The following is a 22,784-nucleotide window of genomic DNA, read 5'->3' as shown; positions in this document are numbered from 1 at the left end:
ATATATATATATAATCTGTATGTTCATTTGACACTCAATCTTGTTTTGTATACCTGAAGGTCACTTGCAGGATTGTAGAGTTAAAAGAAGATCTTATAGTCTAACCCTCCTGCTGAATGTAGGATGCAACTTTAGCATATGCCCAACTTCTACCTAAATGCCTGTTTAGGTAGGAGAGCATGGCCCAAGGCAATCTGTTCCACTGTTTAAAAAGCTTCTCCAATGTCCTTGCAATTTCCACCCATTAGTTTTAGACCTCTGGAACCACAGGAGAACAAGCCTGACAGGCCCTTCAGGTATTTCAAGACACATGAACCCTCAAAGCCACTGTAGTCCACTCCTTACAGCATTGGGACCAACACGGTAGAAACACAATGCTGAAATATCTATGTAGCCATAGATTTGGGTGGTTTGCAGCCTGTTGCTACCCCTCAACTCAATCTACCTCAAAGGGCTGTTGTATGAATAAAATGGCATGATGAAGACCCTGCATGAAGGCAGAAGAAGAGACCATGAAAACCCTGGGCTTTTGGTCTCTGTCTGCATTTCTTAGCCATACCACACTGCCTTTGTGAAAGAGGAGATCGCAAAATGTGGTTTGAAGCTCAACATCAAAAAAGCGAAGATCATGGCCACTGGTCCCATCACCTCCTGGCAAATAGAAGGGGAAGAAATGGAGGCAGTGAGAGTTTTTACTTTCTTGGGCTCCATGATCACTGCAGATGGTGACAGCAGCCATGAAATTAAAAGACGCCTGCTTCTTGGGAGAAAAGCAAGGACAAACCTAGATAGCATCTTAAAAAGCAGAGACATCACCTTGCCAACAAAGGTCCGTATAGTTAGAGCTATGGTTTTCCCAGTAGTGATGTATGGAAGTGAGATCTGGAAAATAAAGAAGGCTGGTCGCCAAAGAATTGATGCTTTTGAATTATGGTGCTGGAGGAGACTCTTGAGAGTCCCATGGACTGCAAGAAGATCAAACCTCTCCATTCTGAAGGAAATCAGCCCTGAGTGCTCACTGGAAGGACAAATCCTGAAGCTGAGGCTCCAGTACTTTGGCCACCTCATGAGAAGAGAAGACTCCCTGGAAAAGACCCTGATGTTGGGAAAGATGGAGGGCACAAGGAGAAGGGGGTGACAGAGGACGAGATGGCTGGACAGTGTTCTCGAAGCTACCAGCATGAGTTTGACCAAACTGTGGGAGGCAGTGAAAGACAGGAGTGCCTGGCGTGCTCTGGTCCATGGGATCACGAAGAGTCGGACACGACTAAACGACTAAACAACAAAAACAAAGAAAGGCCACTGGACTTTGCAGCCATGAAATGCAGCGGCTGTTTTGATCCAGAGGAGGGATGTCCAGAGCTGTGACTTGGAACTCCTACAAAGCAGGAGCAGCAGTGCAGAAAGATGCTGCCACACATCTGGCACCACTGTTGCACACCTGTGCAATGCAGGGACAGGGCAAAGGTCCAGGGTTGTAAAGACTGCAGAGAGAATAATTGGGTGCACTCTTCCAGCCTTGGATCAAATCTATGCTTCCAGGTGTCATAAGAAAGCTGCAAGGATAGTGCGCACCCCGGAAATAATCTCTTTCAGCTTCTGCCTTCCGGAAGAAGGTACAGGGTTATAAAGACTGGGACTAGCTGCCTGAGAAACAGTTTCTATCCAAATGAGATTTTTGTTTTAAACGCAGTGTAAGGTAGTCTCTATGGGAGTACAGTGGTACCTCGGGTTAAGAACTTAATTCGTTCTGGAGGTCCATTCTTAACCTGAGGTACCACTTTAGCTAATGGGGCCTCCCGCTGCCGCCGCGACACAATTTCTATTCTCATCCTGAAGCAAAGTTCTTAACCTGAGGTAATATTTCTGGGTTAGCGGAGTCTGTAACCTGAAGCGTCTGTAACCTGAAGCATCTGTAACCCGAGGTACCACTGTATAGCTCATCTGGGGCTGCCTGCCATTCCTCATGCTGCAGTCTGTCTCCTTGACCATAGGGAACCAACTCCTAGGGGCTGTGGTGCTTTGACCCCCCCACAATAAAATATTTGAGGGGACTGGGGCCCCACAAAGTTGATGGGCATTCCCATTCAAATGGTGTGTGCACTTCATCATGTGATCGATTATGCAGGGTGGGGCTTACATAGGCCCCCACAATATTTTATTCAAGTTGGCACCCCTTCCCTTGACATCTGATGGCAGGGTGTTCAACTGGGAGGCATGCAAATCTTACATGTTTCTTTATATAGGAAGATACATAAATATAGAGGGGGGGGGGAGAGTGTTCTGGGTACCGTAGTTTTCGCTCTATAACATGCACTAGACCATAACACGCACATAGTTTTTAGAGGAGGAAAACAAGAAAAAAAATATTCTAAACGAAATAGTGGATATATGATTTTTGTGGTTCATGCTGTGGCCACAGACATGTGATCTGACTGTGAGTTTGGAGTAGCCCAATGCAAAAATCCTGAGGATCCATGTGGAGCCATGCTTTGTAACCACAGAGGAAGGAAGGAAGGGGAACCATGGATCCTCTGCTCACGACTGCAGCAGATGCACCACCCGCAGGCATTCGCTCCATAACATGCACAGACATTTCCCCTTAGTTTCTAGGAGGAAAAAAGTGAGTGTTATGGTGCAAAAAATACGGTATATATCAATTCAGGATTTCATAATGGCCCTAGAATGATGTTGGTGAAGTAAGCTAGAGTCAAAGGATAAATTATCTTGTAATCTTAGTTCATCCCCAATTCCTAGTACCCCCTGAGGAGCCAGAAGCCTTGCTTAGCCACTAAATGCCCTTGAAAAACAGAAGGCAACAAATCAATCATTTGTCAGGCCAAACAATGGTTTTTATTATTTCATTTTCTCCGTGACATTTCAGCCATCAAAAAAATAAATTCTAACACATATGGATGGAAGACTTTCTACAAGTGTTACTAAGTGGGAATTTCTCTTTCGACTCCAGGATTTTGATTGGAGCATCATTTTTTTTTAATTCATTATCCAATAAGTTAGGAAGAAGCATGGGGGAGAGCTGGGGTGTTAAAGTGCTTTTCATTTCTGAGCTGGGATGAGGTCGTCAATACACTGGCCTTTCTCAAGGCGCTTCTCCATTTCGATCAGGAGCTTCACTCCATCCACCACCATCTGTACGAGCTCCACCTCAGAGAACCCAAGGCGGTCGGCGTTGGAGACATCAAACACGCCTCCCACCGCAGCCGTGTCAACTCCACCTGAGGAAAACCAAACAGGAAAAGGGGATCAAATTGAGGATCATCTACTTGACCATAGGGAGCCAACAACTCTGCATAAAACCCAAGTTGGCCTTGCAGATAATAATAATAATTTATTATTTGTACTCCGTGCCCATCTGACCGGCTTGTCCCAGCCACTCTGGGTGGCTTCCAACATACCGTATCTTTCTATGTATAAGATGACCCCTATTTTTTGAGCCCAAAATTAATAATTGCAACATTCCTTGCATAAGACAACCCCCAATTCTAAACTTTAAAAAATGGGGGGAAATATAGTCTTATACAGGCGTCCCCAAACAAAGGCCTGCAGGCTGGATAAGGCCCGAGGGACTCATTTATCTGGCCCACAGTGACTCCCGCCGCCCGCTCTTACCGGCGCAGCTGCCCACTTCTGGGTTGGAGGAGCACCGGAAAAAAGCTTGTGTGCACAATAACACAAGCTATTTCCGGTGCTCATCCGACCCGGAGGTGTGCTGGAAATAGCGTGTGCACACGCGTATGGGCATGCGCTCCCCTGCCCTCCAGCCTGCCGCACGATCGGTGCTGGAGACACCGGGCCGAGGCACAGTAAGTTTGCTGACCCCTGGTCTTATACATGGGAAAATACAGTGTATAAAAAGATAACCTGAGGTACAACTGTACAGGGCTGCCTTCAAATGTCTTCTAGAGGTTATCTAGTTCCTCATCTCCTTGACCATAGGAAGCCAACTCCTAGGGGCTGTGGGAGCTCTGGCACCCACAATAAAATATTTGAGGGGGGTTGGGCCCCCACAAAGTTGATGGGCATTCCCATTCAAATGGTGTGTGTGCACTTCATCATGTGATCAATTATGCAGGGCGGGGCTTACATAGGCCACCACAATATTTTATTCAAGTTGGCACCCCTGCCCTTGACATCTGATGGGAGGTTGCTCAACGGGGCAGGTGCCGCTACCGAGAAGACCCTGTTGCCTGGTTCCCCGTAGCTTCGCTTCCCACAATGAGGGGGCTGCTAGAAGGCGCACAGAGCTGGACCCACCACTCTCTAGGCTCTGGTTCCTTCAACCTTTTCTCGCAGAATTTCTTTCCCATATGGCTGGCAGCCATCTTTGTTTCCCTCCTTTGCTACTGATCCAGCAAGGAGGAGTGAAGTCAATGAAGCATCAAAGTCCTTGTATTGATTTATAAAGCCCTGAACAACTTGGGTCCAGGGTAGCTCATGGAGCACCTGAACCCTAATATCCAGCTCGGTCTCCCGAAACAGTCGGCAGGAGCCTTGCTGCCCATCTCCTGAGTTGGCGAGGGCCCTCTGACAGCAACAAGAAACTGGGCCTTTAGTGTCACTGCTTCGCCCCTGTGGAGTTTTCCCAAAAGAGATTCAGCAGGTGCCTTCTAATTGCACCTTCAAACACCTTCTGAAAATGTTTACATGCTGCCAAAATTATGCCAACAATTAAGAAAATATCCTTCTGTAACTGCCGAACTCTGATTTAAATATTTTATATTGTTTCTACTGTATGGGTTTTTTATGTACGATTGTTGTCAGCTGCTCTGATATTTATGAATTGTGGGATATATATATACACACACACACACACACACACACACACACACACACACACACACACAGTGGTACCTCGGGTTACAGACACTTCAGGTTACATACGCTTCAGGTTACAGACTCCGCTAACTCAGAAATAGTACCTCGGGTTAAGAACTTTGCTTCAGGATGAGAACAGAAACTGTGCGGCGGTGGCGCAGCGGCAGCAGGAGGCCCCATTAGCTAAAGTGGTGCTTCAGGTTAAGAACAGTTTCAGGTTAAGAACGGACCTCCGGAATGAATTAAGTACTTAACCTGAGGTACCAGTGTGTGTGTGTGTGTGTGTGTGTGTGTGTGTGTGTATTCCTAAATAAGCATGGTCTCCCTTCTCCCAACAGTCTCTCCAGAAAGAAACCATCATCTATGGTGATGAATGACAGGGAGACGCTAATGAGAATCGATAGATGATCTCTAGCCTCTTTCTCCTAATAAAAGTCAAGCGCCTCAGTAATGGTTGTTTTAGTACCATAACCAGGCCTGAAGCTAGACAGAAATGGGTCTGTTTTTAACTATTTAATATTTTTTTGTTATATGTTTTTATGTGTTGTTGTAAACCACTTTGATATTTTAATATATTAGCAGCACATAAAGGTTAGCCTGAAGGGATGAAAGACGTTCCCCACAGCCAGGCTAGTACAATAAAGCGAACAATGGGATCCAAATTTATGACTTATTTTATTGCACCAGAGGTTGTATTGCTGTGTTATTTCTAATTATTTTGACTTATGAGGCTGGCTTTGGGGTGGTCCTTCAAATAAGGAGATATAAATTCTGAAACATGAGTAGCATGCTGCAGCTCTAAGAAATTTAGGAATACAGAGTCCATCTATGCCAGGCATGGCCAAACTTAGCCCTCCAGATGTTTTGGGACTACAATTCCCATCATCCCTGACCACCGATCCTGTTAGCTAGGGGTGATGGGAGTTGTAGTCCCAAAACATCTGGAGGGCCAGGTTTGGCCATGCCTGATCTATGCCTTCCTGCACCGAATCCTAAAACAGATTTTTCTCCACTACCTTGGTCTTTAGAAATCAGCCTCTTAGGTTTACAGGATGCCATTTGCAAATGGCTAACTAACATCACACGTTTATCTCAACTTAATAACTGTTTTCTAGCGTTGCCATGCGTCCGAGAATACCAGGACATGACCTCTTTTTGGGAGCCAACATGCTCATCCAGGCAGATTTTTTACATTTTAAAGGAAATGTCTGGATTTGGGGGGGTTCCTTAAATATTGGGGGGAGGCTGGGGGTCATGCACATGCTTTGGAGGGCGCTGTGCCCTGGAAGTGGAAGCACCACCACAGAGTGAGGCCGTCATAGCAAATATCAGGTAGGAGCTGGGATCCTGCGTATGCTCAGGCTGGCAGCAGCTCAGGCTTGCTCTGCACAACATGGCCACTGCCAACCCAAGCTGGGGAAAGAGGTGCATGAGTGTGGCTACGACCCCATGCACCTCTTTCTCGGGCTGGCAGCAACTCAAGCTCTCCTATTTTTTGCCCTTCAAGATATGGCAACCCTAGTGTTGTCCTGAGGAATTTCAAAGGGTGCCCCACCTTGGCTTCACTGCCTAATAGGCACCACTGCCTGACTATATACTTTTTTTTAGCACTATCAAGAGCAGAGGTGGGGAAGGCCAGATGCAGCCTCCCTTCCACTGACTTGTCTGTCAACCAATGTTGCATTGCACCAGGTACTTTCAACTTCAAAGGTGCATGCCTGAATTCTTCCTTTCCATCGTTCTGCCCTGACACTGAGGTCCAGCGCCGAGGGCCTTCTGGCGGTTCCTTCACTGTGAGAAGCTAAGCTACAGGGAACCAGGCAGAGGGCCTTTTCAGTAGTGGCGCCTGCCCTGTGGAACGCCCTCCCAGCAGATGTCAAGGAAGTAAACAACTACCTGACATTTAGAAGACATCTGAAGGCAGCCCTGTTCAGGGAAGTTTTTAATGTGTGACATTTTAATGTATTTTTAATCTTTGTTGGAAGCCACCCAGAGCGGCTGGGGAAACCCAGCCAGATGGGCAGGCTACAAATAATAAATTATTATTATTATTATTATTATTAAAACCATGGCTGGAAAGATTCCTGCGGAAAGCAAGAAGAGTGATGAACAGCAGGAATTGGCTACACTCAAGAGCTCCTGAGTAACACCAATCACAGCAGGGCTCGCTTTTGGTGCTGAAGGCAAAGCCCTGCTTGCAAAGGAATCAGGAATGGACTCCAAGGTCCCTTTGCAGCCACAGCTTTGCCATATGTTGAGGGTTTACAGGCCGATTCAGCACCCCAGCAAGCATAATTTGCCTGAAAGTTCCCTGTGCCTGATCTAGAGCCTAACAGCTTGACCTGCAGGCTGGGCATAAACCTAAAGCAGCAAGAAGCTGCGTCATTATTATTTTTTCCAAATACGGGACTACATCCAAGGGAACAGCAGTACATGGAGCACTCGGTTTGTAAGCAGAAGGTTCCAGGTTTGATCCCGGGCATCTCCAGGTAGCTCAGGAAAAGAGTGCTGCCTGAAATCCTAGAGAGCAGCTGCCAGCCAGTGCATGTAATATGAAGCCAAATGAATCAGTTTTCTGACTTGATATAGAGCCACTTCCAATGTTTCGCTGCACCTGCGGTTTTCGCTGTAGGGTAAAGCTTTTGCCTGGTTTTTACCGATTCGTACTGAGTGTTATAATTGGGCTATTATTGGGAAATAGTGGAAACCTAATAAAATTTATTTGTGGGAGGAAACTAATAGAAAGCTTTGTCTTGTCCCAATGTTTGTGCTGAAGAACACCGCTCCTTTTGGGCACCTGGTGAAAAAGTGTCCGCTGCCCTGACCTGCCCTTATTGGTTTCTCTTATGGTTGTTAACACTGGATCACAGACTGAATTGAGGCGACCCAGTCCAGGGCTGTTGGTGGGGGGGCACCAACAGTGGGGTGCCTGCATGCATCTGAGAGGGAAGAGCTGAGGGCCTTCTTGGTAGTGGCACCCACCCTGTGGAATGCCCTCCTATTAGATCTCAAGGAAATAAACACCTATCTGATTTTCAGAAGACACCAGTACAGGGAGGTTAGAAATGTTTGAGGGTTTTTTGTGTTTTAATATTTTGTTGGAAGCCACCCAGAGTGGCTGAAGCAACATGGTCAGATGGGTGGCATATAAATAAAGTTATTATCGTCACCTTATCTTCCCCCTTTATGCTTAATCAGGGCTCTCCCCCCTCAAAAAAAACCCCTGCGCATGGTTCCCCAGCTCCAACTGCATGAAGTGGGTTCAGTGCTTTGTCTGGCTGCCCTCAGGGTTATATAAGGGCCATTCCAAAGTGCTGGATCCGGCCACTAAATCAAGAGAATAGCCATGCACAGCCCTAATTTTCAATGTTCATTTTTTAAAATGCCTGCTGTAATCATTTCGCATATTTTTACGGCTTGGTCTGCGGGACAGCCGGAGTACCACTTGCTCTTGCCAAAAGAGCAAGGAGTAAATTTGATATAAAGCCCCAAATCCAGGCTTTGGGTTCCTCACCTGTGCCCCGTTTCTGCAGCCTCAGCTTCTTGAGGATGTCGCCAAATTTCTCGTGCTTGCCAAGGTGGGGTAGCTTAATGTGCACTCCGGCACGGAGCCCTGTCCCGAGGTTGGATGGACAGGTCAGGATGTAGCCCAGGTGAGGGTTCCACATGAATTCGTAGTTTTTGGATTTGAAGAGGTTTTCAATCTAGGTGGGAAAATAGACAGGCCGTTATGAAGTAACGCCTTCCTCTCTCAAGATTAAGGAGCTACAAGGCCTCTTCATGACTATAATTGCAGTGTGGTAGAAGTCAGTCGGCTGCAGCAGTTAAGAGTATTGGGCTAGGGACCTGTGAGATCAGGGTTCAAATCCTCACTCAGCCAGGAAGCCAGCCACAGTCTCTCAACCTGACCTAATGGTCTGTGTAGTTGGTGATGATAAAAGGGAGATGAAACCAGGAGCTTATGCAGTGGGCTGGGCCCAAAGCTCACCCAGTGAGCTTCATGGCTAAGTGGGGTTTTGAACCCTGGTCTCCTAGCACTCTAATCACTACACCACATGGCCTCACAGCCTTGAGGCTTAATGCAGCCCTTCGAGAATACAGTATGTCCTCAAAAGGCAAAAAAATGCCTCTTGCCTGCCAGGATGAAGAGATGGAAGAGCATGAAAACTTCTGCCTTTGATACTGCAAACTGCACCTGTTTCCCTGCCAACTTTTGCAGCTGGCTCCATTCACCACAAGCGTGTGGCCCCTGGTAGGTTGATTGTGAAGGAAAGTGGCCCTCAGGCTGAGACAGGTTCCCCATTCAATATGTAGCTACTGCCTCACACTTGACTAACTCTTTTCTTAGAGGCAGGGCCCAAATACCCAGATGATTAATGCAAGATTTGGAAACACAGAAGAGAAGCCTGCCCTCTTACCCCTTTCAGAGGGGTACATATAGGGAACAGATTACAAAAGCCTTCCACTATGGATGTGCCTTAGAGCATCTATTCAAGCCTACCAGGTTGCTGCGTACATGCAGGCAACCTCTAAGAGCACTGTGTTTCCATCTATAGAGGACGACAGCTTTAAGCATGCAATGTTGCCTGCGTTCCAGCGCTCTCCAGAAATTTCAGAGACAGGCCTTCCCCCTGGGAGCACATGGCCAAGGTCAATTGCCTGAGACCTCTTATTCCTCCGGATACGAAGGTAAGAAGCACTCCAGCACAGGCACAGGGGCTCTGTTGCCAGGACGCAGCTGCATTCTCTTCTCACTGCGCCACCACCTCTGCCTGAACTGGGAATTCGCAAAGCCACACTCTGCTGCATTGAGTTTAGAGCAGACACTTAGGTCAGCACTTTTGAGCTCTGCAGAGAAGATTGCACCACATCAAAACACAAATACACACACACACAGGGAGGGAGGGAGGGAGGGAGGGAGGGAGGGAGGGAGGGAGGAAGGGGACTTCCACTTGCTTCTACACACACTTATATTTACCTGCGTTAGCCCAGTACAGAAGCGGGTGAAAACTTCCTTCATATTTCCACCTTTCTGCATAGAAATAACTCTAAGGTGATCTTCCTCATTGATCCACACAAGGAATGTCTTGTTGTCATTGTGCCTGAAGGACACAAAGCAGGGACGGCGTTGAGAGTTGTTCCTTTAACCTTTCCTCAAGCCATAGATCTAAGTTAAGCTAGCCACATTTTTAAACCTTGCTCCATCAGTAGTTGTAGCTTTTGAGATATCTTCCACAGACGCTTTCTTTGCCCACGGTGACTTTGCAGAAGCCCACCCCCCTCTTAGATGGCCATCAAAACTACCCCAGAGCGTTTTGAGCTTTCTGCCTTCAACCAAATGTTATGCAGACCGCAGATTGACTGTTTTAGCTTTCAGCTGAACAAGAAAACCTTGGAAATGTAGGGATCCATCTGGTAAAGACTTTTGGGTTTCTAAAACAGCAACAACTCAGGGTCGTGCAGTGGGTAACACAATGCACTCAAAACCTGGAGATCTGCATTCGGATCCCAAGTAGGGAGCCCTGGCAAATTGCCATTTCTCACCCTATTCTACTTCGGTTTGTTGGAAAGATAAAATGGGATTGGACCGAGATCCTGAGTTTGATCCCATTGGCAGGTGGATCCCACAACTGGAATTCTGCTAAGTTATCATTCCCACCAGTAGAAGACTGTGGGGGGAAGCAACTATCAAGATCTCCCCTTGTCCCTAGAGTTTATTGTGTGTCCCACCCCCCAAAAAACCCTGCTCTAGAGATTTGGGGGCACAGCATGAGCTGCAGTGCAGTGAGGTAAATTAGTGGAAATTCTGCCAGTAGGAACATTTACTGGATTTATCTTTTTTCTTAATTCATTTCTTTTTTTACTACTTTAATATTTTTATCTCTAATTCCCCCCCCCCTTTGTTTTTGCTGCTACTTTACTCTGTTTCTTTGTGTTGTTGTTTTGTTATTGTCTCCTCAGTGTTTAAGGGACGTGGGTGGCGCTGTGGGTTAAACAACAGAGCCTAGGACTTGCCAATCAGAAGGTCAGCAGTTCGAATCCCCGCCACAGTGTGAGCTCCCATTGCTCGGTCCCTGCTCCTGCCAACCTAGCAGTTCGAAAGCATGTCAAAGTGCAAGTAGATAAATAGGTGCCACTCCCGCGGGAAGGTAAACGGCGTTTCCATAAGCTGCTCTGATACGCCAGAAGCGGCTTAGTCATGCTGGCCACATGACCCGGAAGCTGTACACCGGCTCCCTTGGCCAATAAAGCGAGATGAGCGCTGCAACCCCAGAGTCAGTCACAACTGGACCTAATGGTCAGGGGTCCCTTTACCTTTACTCAGTATTTATGAGAAGTTTTGCATACAGATGAAGGTGAGGGACGCTTGGAGAAGGACCCTGTGTGAGAGGCAGGTGAAAGGGAAGCTCACAGGTGAGAGCTGGGAGGGTTCACCATATTCAGTGTGGGACAAGTTAAGATATACCTGTGAGACTTTGCATACTTCTCCGTCTCTCGTTTAGATCAGTTGGTTTTTTACTGTATTGTATTATGAAAGGTTGTAATAAAATCTTACTGAAAGATTTTCAGTACCTGCAATAGTCACTGGCATTCTGCTTTTAAAATCCTCAATTCCTAGCTCTGATCTTCACTTTGGGACAAGTTCAGACTACCATATATTCTTGCCAAGACATGGCTGTGCCATTTAAAGCTCTCATCCTCTTATGTATAGCAACCCTAAATCATACTGGAGGGGGATGCCCACGTCTATAATCCAGGCTACTTGGAGAAGTGAGCAATGCTGGATTTATTTGCATAGAAGGGATTCATTCCCATCCCAGAACCGGCACTCCCTGGCGCATGACTTGGCTTGCTCCCAAGACAAAATTCACACACTACAACTGAATATCAGAGCAATCTAGGGAACGCTTCACATTGCCTTTATTCTTTGAGGCCAAGCTAAGATCCTGGAAGAGGATATCATTGCTTTGGGAACAGCTGCGCGATCATAGGTCGTGAAACTGTTTTATCAGAAGAGCAGTCGATATCAACACCTCCCTTGGAATCAGCCTCATGGCTCCAGGTGAGTTTAGTTAGAGCAGGATGGTGGCTAACCTGTGGCCCTCTAGAAGTTGCTAAAATTCCCATCAGCCCTGGTCAGCATACCAAGTGGTCAGAGTTGTTGTCCAAAACATCTGGAGGAACCAGATTGACAAAGGCTGCCCCCTAAGGCCATTTTACACTGGAAGCAATTGCTTTTTAATCATGGCTCAAAAGGTCTTAATTCTCCTATTTACTGACCAGGGCTTGTTCTTCCTGTCTGTTGAAGACATGCAAGACCAGAATCTACCGACACATATTAGGTGCTGCCAGCCAAGTCAATATTGGCATCCCCCATTTCCTTCCTTCCGTCGTTTTTTTAAAGGGTTGCCTCTACTGGGCGTTACTCACCAGATGCCCCGGCCATCAGGCCAGTCGCGTGCCATTCCGGAGGCTAAGAGCAGAGGAGAGACCGGCTTATCAAAGAGGAAGTGGTCATCAATGAGCTGCTGCTGTTCCGCATCCGTCATGTTTTTCAGAGCATAGTACCTCCCGTTCAGGTCCCCTTCCAGGCTAGCCAAAGCTGGAAAAAGCAAGAGAGGCTTGCAGAATTACTACTGGTGTTTTTTTGTGTGTTTTTTTAAAAAATGAGTTAACACATTGTTAAGTTGTGGGTGAACATATCAGACAATATAGCGATTCTTCAAACAGCTCTTGTTTCTTCACAGGCCAGAACAGAACTGAACTGAAGGGTTCAGTCAGCCTGCTTATATAGAGCTCCACTACAACGCAACAGTAACAACTTTCTGTAACTATCCAATCACTGAACGTCACTTTCGATCCCTTATTTGCACATGTGGACCTGAACTATCTACAGTATCCCCCTGCTGGCCCAGGGTGAGAACTTCAGTACATAACACACGTCACAATCTCTAAGGGAATTCAAACAACGTTCTTATTTCGATTATACAAGTGCGCATCATAAAGGAAGCTAGGACTCAAGTCAATGGCTTCAATTTACAAAAAAAGAGATCCCAAATAAACATCAGGAAGAACTTTCTGATAGTAGGAGCTGTTCGATAGCGGAACAGTCTCCCTTGGGAGGTTGCAGACTCTCCTTCCTTGGAGGTTTTAAAGCAGAGGTTGGATGGCCATCTGTTGTGAATGCTTTAGCCAAGATTCTTGCATTGCAGGGGGTTGGTCTAGATGACCCTTGGGTCCCAAAGCTAAGATTCGATTCGTGTGGCTCCCCTCCCCCATCCTGCAAACTGCTGTTTGTCGAAGGTGCTGATCATTGTAGCTCCGCTAAACTGCAATTCCGAGGATTCTTTGAGTGAAGTCATGTGCTTCAAATGCATGCCGCAGACATGACCTCAGCATACCAAGATGGCAGCAAATCCAAGCTTAGCATGGCAACTCAGGTGTGCTTATATATAATTTTTTAATTCTCCACCGGCTTAGCTGGCAATTTCCCCAGGTAGTCGGGGATGGGGGAACAGAAAAAGAGGAATCCGAGCCCACTATTCTTCACCCTTTTGTTGCGCTATTAAGTTGTCAGACACCAAGAAGCAACGCTTGCTTATCTGCGCTCAGGTATGCTGTTCCATACCTGGGAGGAGCTAAGGCTTATTATGCAAGCATGGGAAAGAACACAGAACTCCTCCAGCTTCCTACCGCAGGTGTGGCTTGTCTGGCTGTGTGCCTTTATTGCACAATAAACTTCCTCTTCCACATTTCACCTTTTGGAGACAACAATGCAGTCCTTTTTGTCTTTTAAAGAGGTGCTATGGAACAGAGGTGTCAGCTTCCTAAATGTTGCCAAGAACCTAAACTGGGGGGGGGGGGGCGCACCCAGAGAGGATTCAGTCCCAAGCGCCTTGTTTAACTGGAACTCGCATGTCATCGTATACAAGGCTTGAATGATTCATGCGTTTTGCATTCTTCCTCGGCCCACGTGATCAGGTTACGTTCAGGGCTATGGGTTAGAGTCTCCGCTCGCTGCTTCTTTTTGCAGCATGCAAATGCCAGAACCTTTTACCTTCCACGGACAGCTTCTCGATAGCACGCCTCTCTCCTCGGCTGCAATGAGGCGGCAGGCAGAAGCCACGGATGCTCCTACCAGTTCGGACACGTGAGCTCAGGACGTAGTTGGGATCCAGGTCGTCACCACCCTGCAAGATACAGGAAGGAACGTCTTAGAACCAACCCCGGCGCAACCGCAGATGATCTATCAGGCTGTCCTGCCCAGCATTTAATGAGTGCAACAACCCGGGAATTAAAACACTAGTCATTCGGCGAAGCTTCTGCACTGAAACTTTAATGGCCTGCCTCACAGCCATGCATTATAGATGGTGCAGATGCATTTCCCAGCCAGCAGATCACAAGTTCTCAGCTGCCACAATATATATATATATATATTGTAGAGTTGGAAGGGACGCTGAGGATCATTCTAGTCTAACCCCCTGCAATGCAGGAACAAAGACGCAATTGTCCCATGTGGGGATCAAACCTGCAACCTTGGCATTATCAGCACCATGCTCTAGCCCAGTGTTTCCCAACCTTGTGCCTCCAGATGTTTTTGGCCTACAACTCCCATCATCCCTAGCTAGCAAGACCAGTGGTCAGGGATGATGGGAGTTGTAGGCCAAAAACATCTGGAGGCACAAGGTTGGGAAACACTGCTCTAGCCAACTGAGCTATCCAGACGATGGTGCAGCCAATTTATGATAAGGTCCTATTTCTCCTGTTAAGCTTTCCCTTCAGACATTTCAAGCACAGACAGCGTCTAGATCAGGGTTTCCCAAACTTGAGTCTCCAGCTGTTTTGGGACTACACTTCCCATCATCCCCCACCACTGGGTCCTGCTAGCTAGGGATGATGGGAGTTGTAGTCCCACAACAGCTAGAAACCCAAGTTTGGGAAACCCTGATCTAAATTAAAAGCGCTGGTCCTAGAGTTCTGCAGAAAGCAGCATTTTGTCATCCACACGCAGAGAAGTGCAACGTAATCCCTGAAGGGGAGAAGTCATAGTTACATGGCTCGTGTCCATATTAAGAGACAGGACTTTGGCCATAAATGGCAGACTTGCTAAAGAGAATGCTCTTGGGGTTACTATATTAATAAGGCAGTTTGCTGCTATGATGATGATGATGATGATGATGATGATACACAAGATCACAGGGTGGTTCACATGATAATATACAGTTTCAGTTCCATCGTTGGTATTGTTGACACACCTGACAGAAATTCCAGGTTTTGAGATCTCTCCCAGCCCTACCTAGAGGTGCTGGGGATTCCACCTGGGGCCTTCTGCATTCCAGGCAGGTGTCCTGTCCCTGCTCCACAGCCCTCCCGATTGTTGGATGCGGTCAAGGAGGAAAAGCGGCAAGATTCAGTTTGTCCGTGAGACCAGACCACCTAGCAATCCTGGGTTAAACTAAACAAGCTCCGGCAACATCGACACCATCCCTTCCAAGCAAATTCATCCCACTTCAACAGCCATGGTTTCCCCTCTTCAACCTCAAGAACCCTTGGAATTGCCATTTATTACTCACAGAGTAACAATTCTCAGCACCTTTAACAAACCCAGTTCCCTGGATTCGTTGGGGGAAAGCCCTGACTGTTGAAGTGGTATAAATGTGTTTTTTATATATATGGTGTGGACAGGACCATAGATTTAGTGTGCAGGTGTTTATGTGCGCACACAGAACATTAAACAGGAAAGAAGTTACCTTCCAAACACACAGAAAGACTGCTTGCTGGTCAAATCCAGCCAGTAGCTCACTCAGGTTAGGACTTGGGGGCTGAGATCCCAGGCCCCACACAGCAGAATGAGACCCCCAGCACAGCAAGTCAAGCCTACCGCATTCGGAAGTAACACAGCTTACCAGAGGGGGGCCCCATAAGCTCATTACATCTAAAAGTCCAAGATTACCTAATGGCACCACTAAAACCAACAGCCATCAACGTGATCTAGGGCTCATTCAATCCCAGTATCTCTGGCTGTGTGAATGGATCAGTGCTACTCAACATGTGTGGGGGAGGAAGATCCAAGGACAATCTATTATATTTTGGGAATGATTCCTAATCATACATAGCCGCATTGTTTTATACTTCCTGGATGTCCTGTAACCATGTTATAAAATAGTTGTGTTCCGTGCCATAAATCAAGCACTGCTAAGAGTTGTTCCTTTTCGTTTTCCAACAAAAATAATAATGGTGTGGCATGAGCAAATTTTTCTTCTGAAAGTGTGGCCCAGAGAAAAAAGTCTGAGAACCACAGGTATAGACAGATCGGTTTTCTCAGCCACATGTAGCAATATCAGTTTTATGCAGACGATCAAAATATTGCTGACTACTCTATTCCTTTCTTAGGGATTGTTCTTCCTTCCAAACTTCACACTGGGGTGAGTGGGGCACAGAGGGAGGAGGGGTTAACTTTGCAGAAGCAGCAGAGAAGCAAAGGGGAGAGAGTAATCCTGCACCAACCTCATTCAGAGGCACCATAGGCCTCCTTTAAGAGGAACATGTCTCACCAGAATTGCTCCAAGAAGCACTAGCCACCAGGCACTCACAATAAGTACCAATCTACAAATGGCGTTTGCCCCCCTACACACAACCAAGCCTAATAAATTCTCATTATCTATGTCTGCATATATGCCTAGACAGCCATTATTAGGGCTTTTTAAATGGAAAGAATCACCTCTTTTACGAAATACGGGTTTGGATCCGTCTCAGAGGCTGTGCTAACAAGCTCTTTGGGGGAGTTTATTACTTTCTCCCACCAGCCTTATGAGGAAGGGTTGAGGGAGTTGAGCATGTTGAGCCTAGAAAAGAGGGGATATAATTGCCATCTTCAAATATCTCAAGGGTTGTCATGTGGAAGAGGGAGCAAGCTTGTTTCCTCCTGCTCTAAGAAGGTAGGATTCGACCAGTGGCTTCAAGTTTCAAGGAGATTCCAACTAAGCATCAGGAAGAATTTTCTGGTGGAAAGAGCTCTTTGACATTGGAACTGTCTCCCTTGGGAGGTGATGGACTCTCCTTCCTTGGGGGTTTGTAAGCAGAGGTTGGATGGACATCTGTCATGGATGCTTTCGTTAAAATCCCTCCATTGCAGGAGGTTGGCCCCCGGTGTCCCTTCCCCAACTCTACAAGTCTGAGTCTACTATTCTTCCAGCAGGAGCAGTTGTCCTAGTCAACCCATGGAAATATCAAGGTCAAACTAAAGATGCCTTCAAGGAAGCCTGTTTCGCTTTTGCAAGAGGCGGCACCTAGGCAGGGTGTAACATTTGTCAAGTACCTATGATATTGTCCCAGGCCAAGGGAGCTTTTGCCTCTCCCCTCCAGATGTACTGAAGTCCTGTCAGCCCTGTAAGGTCAATTTAAAATGCATTTCCAACAAACCTAAAGAGGTTTTTCCTACCTGCAAGTTATCGGCATTCAGGTCCGTCTTGTGCTGGTCTGTAGGCTTGTAGCCTCCATGTCGGTCTTCAATAATGGGGTCAAAGAGTTCCTTATACACGTCGTAGCAATCCTCATCACCGGCTACACATCCTACTGTCATAATGTAGGGGTGCCCTACAGAGGTCAAGAAGCCAGAAAAGCCAATGTTTGGGTGGTGCTCGAGTCTAGTTCCAAGATACCAACAGCTTCATGCACTCAAGTCATCAGGAAGAACAAAAACAGATTTTGCATGCCATTCACTTTATAAGGTAAAAGTAATGCATGTTTCACTGTGGTGTAAAAGCCGAAGCCCAATTCAATCAATTTTGCAGTTTGCAGACAAATGCATATGACCATCCGGAACACCAGCTTACAACAACAACAAAAACGCAATATTTTTAGAAAGCTAGTTTAAGCAAAGGTGCCTGGATCACTGTCCCCATTCAACATTATGAAATACCGAAACTAGACTTGGACGGTCACAATTAACTGGTTTTTGTTCACTGATATTACAAAGGGTTTCTAGCTTTGGGGCACTGCCTAGTATGGAGAAAGAGCCTGGCAGATTACTGACAATGGGCAATTATCCATCGTCATTCATATTCTGAGTAGACCCATTGAAACTAAAGGGCTAAAGTTGATTGATTTCAATTGCATCTATTCCACCTACGAATATAATCACCCAGTGGAAGGTTACAGCTTGGCAAGCCCCATACTGGCCTCTTCAAAGAGTCTGGCCACCATTTCTCATTTACAGGGCTTTGTATTTTCAGCATCAACATTAAAATTCTGACCCAGTTAATCAAGATTCTGAAGCTAGTACGCATGATGCAATTTGAGGGGGAGGGAGAACCGTCTTCCTGCATAACTCTAGTTATTTTTTCATTTCCTTTTTGCACCATTTAATATTGCAGGAACAAGGAGTTATGAAGAAGCTTCACACTCAAACCTCTGGAATTTTATCAAGAGAATCCTTTGGCTTCTGAAGTTTCAGCAGTTAAGGACTGCAAACATTTTCTCTCCATCAGCCAGCCAAGTTTCCCAGGAAACCAAGTTCTGCACCCAGTGCTAAATCCTGTGATTCACATAATCATGACATACATTCTAGCTTCATGCTGTGTGTGTTTATGCTGTCTGGGGGTGTGCCATCCTTTAAGGAACTAGTTTCCAATGGAGCTAACCAAAGTATGTATTGCCTGGAACCAATATAGGACCATGAAGGCCAAAAAAACCTTGTTCGGAAATGTCATACTGCTTAGATGATGCAATCGCTATTATACAAAGCTGCACACAGTTCAGGAGCCTGTCCAGTTGTTAACACAGATCCCCCCCCCCCAAAAAATGGCAAAGCTAGAGGCCACCTAGTCTAGCATCCTGTCTCCAACCTAGGTGCCCAGACATCCGAGAAACTTACAAGCAGGACGTCAAGAGAGACGGCAGCCCTCGGACAAATGTCTGGTACTCCAAGGTATACCTTGGGCGGGGAGGGTGAGTTTTTAAGGGAAACCCAAAAGCACGAGAGCAACATTGCTCTCCTGCTGCCATTCCCCAGCAACCAATATTCAGAGAACTCCAGCTCTGATCCTGTACATATAGATATCGTGACTAGTAACCACGTTCCTGTCTTTTCCTAATCTCCTTTTAAAGCCATTAAGGTTAATGGCACAGGGCACTGTTTCCAAATTAGGAAGTGGGGGGTGGGGGGAAAAGCAAGCCTTAAGAAACTCCATCACAAATTATGAGCTCGGCTCAGTTGCGTAACTTGTTTCATTGGAACCACACTTCTCGTAAAATTGCTGGAACGTTTCCGCAATCACAGCTATGGCTTCAGACACAAACACACACACAGGGGTCAATGCCAGCCTAAGCAAAAAGCCACCGGTCCAGAGAAGAATCTCAATCAAGGCTTTTTACCAGGATTATCAACCCCAGTCTGAATGACATCATCCACGGTGCAGCCGCTAGAGGTTACTTTTTCTCTCAGTTTCTGGTACAATTCCGGGGTTAGGACCTTGGCCATATGATTGTTGTGGACGCTCAGGTCTGGGTATTCCTCATCCGCAGGCAGCTTCTGGTTATTAAAGAGGGCCATTTTATCCTTGCTAGAGAGAGAATGTGTGACAAAAACAAAACAAAACGCAAACACGGCAGCATTAAGACAGACAGCAAAAAAGGTCACCAAGATCTGCTCCCCTTTTATTTGCCAAAGAAGTGCCACGGAAGACAACCAAGGAAGGGAATTTTTTAATATATATATATAACACAGCCTCAGTTTTAAGAACTTGGGTTAAAAAGAAAAATTCTTCTTGTGCAGCAGTTTGCATATTTAGCAGGGTATTTACATAGGGATTTGCTGGGAGACCGTGGAGGCCATTGCATGTAATGACTGGATTTATATTCCTTGAATAAAGCCACCTTCAAGGTTTTGGGTGGTCAAGGGCTTTTGCACCAATACGCAAGGCTTTTTAAAGTAGCCAGGCCTTTTGGAGGCTTCAAGGTTGAATCCCCTTCCAGATGCCATTTCAAAGCAGCACTTCCTCGATAACGGAGGGAGAACAGATCCGGATCAAAGCAGGTGTCCATTATTATTTTTTTACCTGGGTTGTCCACCCCAGTTTGAATCACATCATCCACGGTGCAGCCGCTAGCAGTCTTTTTGTCCCTCAGCTTGGCATACAATTCCAAGGTCAACACTTTAGCCATATGGTTGTTGTGGACACTCAGATCGGGATATTCATCCTCCGCAGAGTACTTGCACTTCAGGAGGTTGTGGCTGTTTGAGAATGGCATGGCTGGCACCTGACTGGCTAGGGGAGAAGAAGAAGAGAGCGTGTTGCCGTCACCTCGCCTCTTCCCGCAGGCCACTGGCTTAGCAGTCGCTCTCCGGAAGGAGGCTGGGCCACGGAGCAAGGTCACCTTGCCGCCTGCCCTACCTGCCCATTCAAACACCCTGCCTGCCTGGCACCTGCCCTCCTGGAGGAATGCCAGGGACTTGGCAAACATGGCTCAGTCCGTCCCCCCGTCCCCGGCTCCCTCTCCTACTGGCACAGGGCGCCTCCGGGGCCAGCGCAAGAGAGGGGAAGCCGTCGCTAAGAGATTTGCCCAAGGTCAAGGCGCTGCATCGGTGGCAGCGCCAGGAATAGAAAACAAGCCGCCCAAGCGCTTCCTCCAGGAGCTTTTAAAGAGCTTGGCTACCGAGCGCCTCCCTTCCTTTCCTCGGTCCCAAGGGGTGACCTTCAAGGCCCGGGAGGAGGAGATTTCTTTTGCAGCGAGGCAGAAGAGGCAAGCTCCACGCCAGCAAAATTACGCGCGCACTAATAAAGGGTGCCTAGTTTTGCTTGCAGAGAGAGAGGGAGAGACTTGCAAAGCGAGTGAGAGCAGCCCAGCCTCTCCGTGCGCCCCAGGCCCCGGCTCGCCTCTCTTTTGCAAGAGTAGAAAAGCCGGTCCGGGATGCGCAGCGTTTGGCGCACGGCAAGCCAGCAAGGCGGGAAAGGGGGCGAGGAAGCTGGAAATCCGGCCGACGCTTCTCGGCCGCGCGCTAGGAAGCGCTTTGGCGAGGAGCAGGTGGCACGGACTGCCTGCGGCTGGTGCATCTCGGAGGGCGCAGGGAAGCCGAGCAGGCAGGGCGCGGGCTCGAGGCGCCCAGAGCGCACGGCCGCGCTCTCGCCGCCCCGCCCCGCCCCGCCCGCCGCGATGCACCCGGCTCCTTCTGCCTTGCTCGAAGCTCGAGGGCAGCCCGGAGAACCGCGGACCCAAGGCGAGCCGAGACCCGCGTTTTGGAGAGGGGCGGCTGGCTGGCTGCAGCTCGTAAGTCGGCAGCGCCACGGCTCGCGGGAGGAAGACGCGGCCAGCGCGCCCAGATTCCCTGGGGCTTCTCCGCAGCGCCTCTTTCTCTCTCTCCACTCTCAAGGGGGGGCAGTTCTGCTCCGCAGGACCGATCCGGATATTTTCTAATATCCCCCTTTAAAAAAAAAGTCCTCATTCGCTACAAGGGCTCTTTTTCTTCTCCTCTCGATCGCTTAACTCGGGAGGAAAATAAAGGAAAATGAAACAGTCCCCATTATATAACGCATTCCTCTGCCTGCTTTGGAGACCTCGGCGAGGGATGAATGGATGCGAACACCCTGCTAAATATCAGCTGAGCCGGACTGAGGCGTCCTAGCAATAGACCTGCAGCAGAAGAATTTTTATTTTAAGCGAGGCATCCAATGTTTGAAGCATCTCTCTGTTTCTTGGTTATGGTGGACGCATTCCTAGCTCTGAACTGCGTCCTCTCCCCCACCCCGCGCCTTGGAATAAAATCTAGCATCTTCGTTCCCTTCCAAGCCCAAGAAGCGTACAAACGCGCATCTTTTGGCAACCCCACCCCCCGCCAAAAAAAGGGGGGAAAGCTCTCTTTATCCCTATGCAATTTCTTGGCTGCTTTTCCCTAAAAAGGAAAACAGCCGCCGCCGCCACCACCCGATCTCCTTTTCCTCCCAGCCTGCATCTCTAATCGGAGTCTCATTCCATTGGTAAAGAGGACCGCAGCTGCTGCTGCTCCGCCTGGTCTCCAAAAACTTACCGAGGGCTTCAAAGACGAGAAAAGGCAAAGCGCTTGTTCCCTTTGCCTCTTACAACCCTACAGCTCTCCCAGAAAGACCTGCCGGGAATGGAACCTGGCCCCCACCTTCCCATCACTTTTATAGATACCCAGAGCACGCTGCCTATTGGCTAGTATTTATATTCCATTCATTCCATTGGATCCCGGCTCTCGAGGAGGGGTGAGCTCACTCCGTCTTTTCTTGCCTATTATCGCTCCCCAGTTTGCTGTCCAGCCTCCCCAGTCAGATTGGGGAGGCGGGGGGGGGGAGGGGCGGAGGTTGAAAGAGAAAGTGATGGAGCCCCGGACTTTAAAACTCTCTGACAGGCTAAAGCAAAAGACCTTCAGAGCAAAGGAAAGTTCCTCGGGGACATGGGCTGAGGATATGGGATTCAGGCTGCAGTCCTATATGCCCTTGACTTTGGAGGACGCCGTCCCCGTCCCCACCCGAAAAGCAGGGCGGAAAAAAAAGATGTAAATAAAGTTTAATGCATCATTGAGAGTAAGCCCAGCTGAATGCAATGGGACTTGCATCTGAGTAAACTTGCAGCATCATTGGACGTCACAAATGTATTTTCTTAATACTGCTTAATATTCTGTTGCCAGGTACATTCGCTACAAGGGCTCTCTTTCTGTGCCAAGGTTTTCAAATTCCCAGCTCTTTGGGGGAACGTGACGACATATATATTTTTAATGCACTGAAATACAAACAAGATCTGTCAGGTATCTGTTGCGGGCCAGACCTGAGAGTCATGTGAGCAATTTGCTGCCTTTCTCTGTAAACTTCTCAGAAGTTACCGAGAATGCTCTGGGCTGCAAACCCGACTGCATTGTGCCTCTGCCTGGCATTTGCAGGCTAAGCCTGCATAAGTCTACTTAGGAGTAAGTGCCACACCAATTTCCA

The 22,784-nt window shown here is 47.6% G+C and overlaps 1 protein-coding gene across 3 annotated transcripts; it reads right to left on the bottom strand.

Annotated features, from left to right (window-relative positions):
- Positions 1-2,830: 2,830 nt before the first annotated feature.
- CKB (creatine kinase B) lies at positions 2,831-22,018 on the bottom strand. Of its 3 annotated transcripts, none has more exons than XM_083737303.1 (8): positions 21,863-22,018; positions 19,896-20,105; positions 17,279-17,433; positions 13,895-14,027; positions 12,268-12,439; positions 9,815-9,938; positions 8,351-8,540; positions 2,831-3,236 (listed from the first exon to the last, which is right to left on the bottom strand). In XM_083737303.1, the coding sequence occupies exons 2-8, from the start codon at positions 20,086-20,088 to the stop codon at positions 3,058-3,060; spliced, it is 1,146 nt and encodes a 381-aa protein (XP_083593429.1). In that variant the 5' UTR covers positions 20,089-20,105; positions 21,863-22,018; the 3' UTR covers positions 2,831-3,057. The 3 variants fall into 3 exon arrangements, with proteins under 3 accessions (XP_083593429.1, XP_083593431.1, XP_083593430.1); XM_083737305.1 differs by lacking the exon at positions 19,896-20,105 and adding an exon at positions 19,213-19,400 and having other exon boundaries at positions 21,863-22,009; XM_083737304.1 differs by having other exon boundaries at positions 19,896-20,101; positions 21,863-21,984.
- Between the last annotated feature and the right edge of the window lie 766 nt (positions 22,019-22,784).

The sequence above is a fragment of the Podarcis gaigeae genome (assembly GCF_964106915.1).
Source record: "Podarcis gaigeae genome assembly, chromosome: 1".
In the NCBI taxonomy this organism is placed as follows: Eukaryota; Metazoa; Chordata; class Lepidosauria; order Squamata; family Lacertidae; genus Podarcis; species Podarcis gaigeae.
Note: the sequence above shows the minus strand (reverse complement) of the source record. Positions and strands in the feature narration are given on the sequence as shown.